Below are 7,819 nucleotides of genomic sequence, written 5' to 3' on the forward strand. Positions count from 1 at the left end.
TTGTGTGGATGGAGGGAGACCAAGTAGATAGATTTAGTATCACTCTGCTCAACTCATCACAAAAGAGGTTGCTCAGAGCTGTGTAGTGTGGTAGTGATTATTACCAGTGTTATATAGTAATATGTTTAATACTGGTAATACCCACCACAGATGGAGCCACCGTCTGCAGCATGGCTGATCTTAGGGCGCGTTTGTTTGAGACCAATCCGTCTGATCGAGATCATATGACCCTGATCCGACCAAACAAACGCAAAACTCACTTTCACCGGTTCACGTTTCGCTGTGACCTATCACGGGATGGTTCATAACAAAGAACAAGCTGTGATTGGCTGAGGTACGGGCCGCCATATTGGATCCCTTTCGAATCCACCTCGCCAGCAGGGTCGTGTTCGGTGGATCGAGATCAAGTGATCCGACCAAACAAACAGTCAGATCAACGAATCCATCAGATCGAGATCAGTAGATCCGACCAAACAAACGCGCCCTTAAGAAGAGTATCTAATAAACAAGTAGTCTCATCTATCAAGCCAGTTTCTCTCTTTGATTGCTCACACATCGCACAGCTCGCCTCACGCTGACAAGTCAGTACTTTCGTGGTGACACACTCCTGTCCCTGCTGCAATAAATACACAACAAAATCACATTTTTGCGTGTTAGCAACATGTTAATTACACAGTTTATAAATAGTGGTTGCCATGGAAATATTTAGCTTCACTAACACGAGGAAAGGAAACAAAAAGAAGGGACGTATAATGAGATTAGACATCAGAATTATTATAAGGACAAAGGCGTAGTAGTAAATTCATTCACTTTTACCACGGTTGGAGAGGAAGAGGTACTAAGAGTGCTTAAAAATATTAATACAGGTAAAACTACTGGGTTAGATAATATTCCTGCAAAATTTATAAACGATGGATCAAATATTATTTTCTCAGCTGTTACTCATGTAATCAACATGACATTTATCCAAGGTCATCCCAATACATAAAAAAACAGCAAAACAGAACCCAGAAACCATAGGCCTGTGTCAATAATAAGCGTCATGTCCAAAGTTTTGGAGAGAATAGCCTAGTATACCCAAGTAGAGAAATATTTAATACAAAATTCCTTACTATACGAGTTCCAATCTGGCTTTAGATCAAATTTCTCAACTGACACGAGTTTAATCCATCTAACTGATTTCATTCGTAATGAAACTGACAAAGGAAATCTAACTGGAATGGTTGTTCCTTGAGAGAAATTCTCAAATGACCAGCAGGTGCAATCACCATATTTAAATTATTGCCATTAAAACAACAGTGTAGCAAACAAAGTAGCATCAGAAAATTGTTTATCACAACTTCATGAAAGCAAGCATTTTTATCTGATAAAATTTACAGCAAAATGTAGCCATGATATTCTGATAATTAAATACCAACGAATTGCAAGATGTTCAGTGAGTAAATACTCCTAATCTAAATAACCGTTGAAACATGATGCGCATCACCATGCTCAGTAGTTATGTAGGCATAGCCATGCACAAATGACGTTTGAAAACAATGAGGAAAGTCATTGTGAGGAAGTGCAGTTTTTGGTGTGCATTAAACAGGCTCTATGAAATTTTGGGTGGGTGGATGGGTCCAATTTACCTGCTACGGCTGTGTCGTCTACTCGGACGATGTCGCACCGGACTTTTGCTCCCACTGCGACTGTGTGAACTGCAATCAATCAAATTTTGCATAAAAAAACGTCTGTCACTCAAATGTTAAAGATTATATCATACATCACAATTGCTCAACATGATGAGGTTTTTACTCATGGTATCCGTCAACCTGTATAAAATTGTGAATTTGTGACAATTAATTATGTAGTATACACATTCAATAACTTTATATTGTAGACACAGTATTTAATTGATCTAAACCAAGAATGAGCACACCATTTAGTTACTAAAATGTCTCACTTTAAATTATACAGAATTGATTCAAATTAAACAGTCTTGTAGATTCAATCACTGTTTTAAACTCTGGAATCATATCTGTGAAACATTTTTGTGTTGATAATTAAAAGTATTATTGGTTATAGGGTGTTACTTAATTAAAACCACCACAACTATGTGCAAGAGTTTCTTACTGCTTTTCATGCACCTACCTATGCCACAGTACTGGCTGCTGACACCACCATCTGCCCATACCACGTGAATGTCGCACCAATACCATTCGCAGTGTCACGGCACTGACCAACCATTACCATTAACCCGGCTCGAAATCACTCCTGTTGCTGTGCTCACACCGTATGGGGGTCACTAACCATGGTCTACCCCATATACATCACATCACACCACAACCATACACAGCCTGGCAGGATCAAAGGCACAATAAGAAAATTGACAATTTCACATTCATCGTAGCACGGTCACCTTCACCTGAAACACGCTATCAATAATTTGCTACACATAAGTACATGTGTACAGAATGGTAGACAGAATTGTATCCACATTGCAAATTACGCATCAAGCAAACAAAATATAACTGCTATTAGTTTGCTAAGAACATAAACTTGTATGATTTAAGTTAATGTATATGTAAACTAGGACTGCTTATGAAATGCTGACTGCTATATGCATCCCCAGTAAACGTGTCAATAAACCCTTTAGAAATTGACATCAGGGAGGTCTCGTTTTATTCGCAAGCAATTGGTTAGTAAGTGAATTTTAATTTAGGAAAATTACGTGCTTACATTCTATTTATTATTAACTATATCTAGTAAGAATTAACAATGCAAGAAAGCTATAGAAATGTTAATTTTACTATCACTAGGTAGTTCCTATAAATTTCATCATTGTCCAAAAGGATTATCTTAGTAGACTACTAATAGAGCTACAAAGTAGAGCATATCTAATCTACCAGAAATAGTCCCCCATTCTCCATTTATTGAGTGTGTTCTATCATAATAATAGTCATTTACAATCAGTGGCTCCCCCAAAAAAACATGAGTAAGTCATAGTTTTAAGAAAGTAAAGTATTTAAAAATACTTTAAAAAAGTTTTGAATCAGACTTGTGGTTTCCATCATTCCTTATTCCATTCCTGCATATTGTTTATAAAATATCCATATAACCACACTTATCTGCCACCAGACAATTAGCCCTCAAATAACCACTGGTCATAGCCTATATTGCTGTTTCCAGCATATGACACAATCTCAGATAACCTGTTACATATCTTCAGGAGTTAATAAAGACAAATTAATTTGTCTTTATTAACTCCTGGTATCTTACCACTATTCCTGCTTTTTAACTGTGTGAAAGCTTCATTTTCTGCCATATCTTACTTAACTGTGTACAACTAAAACTAATTTAGTTGTCACATTCGTTTCAGTCGAAGGTTAGCTGTCCCATACATTACGATTACATCTGTTATTGCGAGTTATTTCTGTAAGCCATCAAATATGCCTTGTTTTACATGTCAATAGTGATGCCATTTGCTATATCAGCATGACACAGTCATTCTTAGATAATTGTTTACTTGTATAAAGTCTTTTGCTTACACTTCTGCTTGGAAAACAACTTGAGGTTAAATAAAGCAGAGTTGCTTGTACCCCTGTCCCAGCCACTGATTGTACATATTTAGCGTCATGTGTGCTTTGATAAGTCAAACAACAAATCGCAGTGCATGATGAATGGCTCACAAATAAAACGTACTTTTCTCGTCGGTATCCCCAGACACGGTCACAGTTTCTGGCAAAGTGTCCCCGCCCTCCACACTGGTAGCAGCGCATGTTTGGGTCATAGCCTCGACGGCGACCATCTCCTAATCCCCGTGTACGCGGCCGTGCCATTGTCACACGAACTTTGCTGCCACACAGAGTTCTGATCAGAATAGAAATTGCATTGGGATTAGTGCAAGGAAACCACACATGGTCACATAACATTAAAACTGTAAACTAATATGAAAACAATTTTAGTACTAAGTTAGCAACCAATAATACAATTCTTTTTATATTATACGACCGTTCAAAGATGGGCATAACCTCAACTCTATTCCTAACTATAATATAAAATTTAATAGTGAATGTCATGGTACCCAATATAGGCACTAGCTCAATGGTTATTGCTTGACTGCATGGCCACAGCAATTAGCACTGCCTAACAATAATTCCGCTTAGTATTAACCAAATGTGATGCAAATGACTCATGTTATAAAGTACATGCCTTAATGACAACAAAAATTGTACCCACGTGTTGTCCAATGCCCTTACGGCTTCCTCGGCTTCATATTTCTTTTTAAAAACCACAAAGGCAAAACATGGAGGGTTTCGTGCCAACCACACTTCTGCAATATACAACATAGAACACAATCATCTGCTAAAAATTCACAACAAAATGACTCTACGATAAAGCGCAAATCTAGTCATTTTAAAGTCGCCTAAATCTATGGAAAGATAAGATGATCTTCACAGCAACTCATACTTCAGAGTAGTCTAGCTAACACAACACATCAAATATCCCAAAACACATGTGAAATAACCATTGAAGCCCTGAAGAAATCCAATTGGACAGAATGTATGTAACTGGTCCAAAAATTTGTTCTGAAACTTCCACATACCAGCTACTAATCCGTATTTCTCAAATGCTTTTGTTATCTCTGTCTTAGAGCAGTCAATGCCGAGGTCAGCCACGTGGACCCTCACTCCATCTGCCGATGCCTCCTGACTGTGGGAGCGAGAACGGGAACGGCTCCTGCTGCGTGACCGGTACGATGATCTTCGTGGCGGACTGCGAGACCTTGACCTCGATAAACTGCTACGACCCATCGCTTCTAGATTCTTTCCCCGACCTTTGATAATTCTGGCATAACTGAAAATGAATTACATAGAATTTTGGGTGCAAATACACTTTACATAACTTGTGTATCATGAGCGATGCACAGAATTATATGTATAACGAAATGATGCATAATAAGTTAACTAACATAATATCAGAAGTAGATAATAGGGAAGGAGTGTGACTTCAATAAACATGGGAAATTCGTCATTTACTAGCCTTAGAATACCTACGATTTACTACGCGTACAACTCAACCAACTTGAGCTCAAATTGTACACAGTACATTCGCCTAGCATCGTGCAAAATCGTTTCCTCGTATACACCCGCAATCCGGAGATACAGACTAAAACGTACGACACGATTCTCCATTCTGTTGCCAGCAAACCAAATCCATAACCCGCCTAACTTGAAACAATAGGCAGCTACTAACGACTCTTGTGCACTCTTGTGCCCTCGGCGATGCGGTGTGGCTCGCTGGGAGATTGGACATCGACGTAACACTTGGCGAGCTAATCTTTGACCTATTTACAGCTGGTATGCCCCCACGCACGCACGCCCACCGCAATCAGTAGCAGCTCCAGCTCCAATCTCCCAGCGAGCCACACCGCATCGCCGAGAGCACAAGAGTGTGCAAGAGTCGTTAGTAGCTGCCTATTGTTTCAAGTTAGGTGGGTTATAGATTCGGTTTGCTGGCAACAGAATGGAGAATCGTGTCGTACGTTTTAGTCTGTATCTCTGGATTGCGGGTGTATACAAGGAAACAATTTCGCACGATGCTAGGCAAATGTACTGTGTACGACTATGTCAGATGAGCTAAAAATGCAATGCGGTACAATTACTCATGTACTTGCTCCCATTACATTATGGCGGAGTGGGACGTCTCCTGCAAAAATTCACCATATATCTCTGGGTAAAGTAGGCAGTACCAATTGGCAAATTGCATAGTTATATTATAATTCGAACAATTGAACATTTCGCTACGCACAGATACCAAAATGGAGGCGGTTGGTTGTGTATTTTTCTCGGTGATTGTGTGATACGAAGCGAACGTCGTGTGAATTTTTGCAGACACGCTTTTCCACCCACTCTAGTATAACTATAACTAGTATAATATTATTATTAATATTAATAAGTATAATTTTGTTGTTTGTGCTCAGCAGCGTCCGTGTGGTGAACTTGTCTTGTCTTGTAGAGCAGTTGAACGGAATTTACAGAAAGTTATTACTAATCTACATCTACAAGTTATCTTGAAAAGGGTCGTAGACCCATCACTGAAGTTGTCAGTGGTGACCGAGTCACGCAGAGTCAGAGTACAGTACGCACGCGGCACAGTACTCAGAGTCAGTAGGCTACACCGCCGCTAACGCTAGAGCGCAGTATCTTCAAGATAATCTTGTAAGCGCCAGCTAAAAAAAACATGTAACATACGCTATATGTAAACACCATTAGCTAAAACACAGTAACATAGCAAAGGTAACAGGAAATGTTGCAGAAAACTTACAAATCCGCCGATATGCTAAAACTAAATGTCAACATAGGCCAGTTGTGTATGTGCTGTGGGCTGTGGTGTGTGTGTGAGGTGGGTGTGTGTTGTGGTGGTTGTTTAGGTGTGATGTGTGAGGGGTTAGGTTAGGCGTTAGGTCAGGAATACGGGGGTGATAGGGTTAGGGTTAGAGGGCGTTAGGAGTAAGGCTTAGGGTTTAGGCGTTAGGGATTTACGGATTAGGGTGAGGGATAGGTCAGGGTAGAGGGGGGGCGGGGTGTAGGGTAGCGGTTAGCATGAATTAGGGTTAGGGATAGGTTAGGATACGGTTAAGGGTTAGGGTCAGGGTAGGATGAGGTTAGGGATAGGGTCGGGTACGGTTAGGGTTAGGTTAGGGGTGTAGGGTTAGGGGTAGGGTTTAGGTAAGGGTTAGGGTGTAGGGGTCAGGGTAGGGGTGAAAGGGTACGTATGGGATAGGGTTAGGGGTAGGATTAGGATACGGGTTGAAAGGTTAGGGTTAGGGGTTAGGGTTAGGCGTTATGGTGTGTACGGGGTGTAAGTAGGGTTAGGGGTAGGCAGTTCAGGGTCAGGCGGGTAGGGTACGGGTTACGGGTTAACGGTACGGTCTAGTATAGGTTAGGGCAGGGGTCTAGGGTTAGGCGGTTAGGATCTTAGAGGTTATGGAGTCGTCAGGGGACTAGGGGTTACGAGTCGCGGGAGCAGGAGTTAGGGTAAGGTGAGGTTACCTATCATATTCTCGATATATACATAGTATAAGATAATATATACTTATATACAGAATATATGGTCTACGTCTGTTATATACATATATATATGAAATCAAGTATAACTCTAATAAGGGTATAGCGTCCGCGGGGATAAGGTTAGGGCTCCGGGATAGGGTCGTAGGTCCCGGGTTGGCTGGCCAGCTGGAGGGGGAGGAGTTAGGGTTAGGGTTAGGTTAGCCGTTGGACGTTAGGGTCAGGATAGGGTTTCTGACGTTAGGCGTTAGGGAGTCACGGAGTAGGGTTAGGGTTAGCGGTGGCGGTTAAGGTCCGCGGATACGGTTAAGGGTCTCTCCGTGGAAGGTTAGGGTCCGGAGAGGGATTAGTGCCCAGAGATAGATATAGCGATAGAGAGGTAGGAGGCAAGGAGAGAGGGAGAAAGAGAGGAGAGAGAGAAAGAGAGAGAGAGAGAAGAGAGACGAGAGAGAGAGAGAGAGAGAGAGGAGAGAAGCGTGCTGCGTGGTGTGTGTGGTGTCGTGTGTGTGCAGAGAAGAGATCAGCGATAATAGGAGAGTAGAGCGCACGTACGTGTGTTGTGGTATACAACGAGAGAGAAGAGAGAGAGAGAAGAAGAGACTGTAGGTAAGCCGCCGGAGAAAGTGCAAAGATAGCGAGAAGAGAGAGATAAGCAGGAGAGAAGGGAAGAAGATAGATAAGCGAGAAGAGAGGGGAAGAGAGAGGAGTAAAGAGAGAGAGAGAAAGGAGACGACGAGAGAGAGAGAGAGAGAGAGGAAGAGACAGCGCTG

At 41.4% G+C, this 7,819-nt stretch overlaps 1 protein-coding gene across 4 annotated transcripts in view; it reads right to left on the minus strand.

Moving 5' to 3' along the window:
- Positions 1 to 282: 282 nt before the first annotated feature.
- LOC106821060 (serine/arginine-rich splicing factor 7-like) overlaps positions 283 to 7,819 on the minus strand; it is a 16,478-nt gene continuing 8,941 nt past the window's right edge. Inside the window, exons 1-6 of one of the 4 annotated variants that reach the window (XM_014825713.1) lie at positions 6,307 to 6,341; positions 4,586 to 4,827; positions 4,219 to 4,312; positions 3,682 to 3,849; positions 1,629 to 1,697; positions 283 to 616 (exon numbers count right to left, since the gene is read on the minus strand). In XM_014825713.1, the coding sequence (XP_014681199.1) occupies positions 583 to 616; positions 1,629 to 1,697; positions 3,682 to 3,849; positions 4,219 to 4,312; positions 4,586 to 4,827; positions 6,307 to 6,341 (642 nt within the window). In that variant the 3' untranslated portion in view covers positions 283 to 582. Of the gene's footprint in view, positions 617 to 1,628; positions 1,698 to 3,681; positions 3,850 to 4,218; positions 4,313 to 4,585; positions 4,837 to 6,306; positions 6,342 to 7,819 lie in introns of those variants that run through there. The other 3 variants (XM_014825730.1, XM_014825705.1, XM_014825721.1) reach the window with 3 other exon arrangements.

This window comes from Priapulus caudatus, unplaced genomic scaffold (assembly GCF_000485595.1).
Source record: "Priapulus caudatus unplaced genomic scaffold, Priapulus_caudatus-5.0.1 Scaffold3, whole genome shotgun sequence".
Classification (NCBI taxonomy): domain Eukaryota; kingdom Metazoa; phylum Priapulida; class Priapulimorpha; order Priapulimorphida; family Priapulidae; genus Priapulus; species Priapulus caudatus.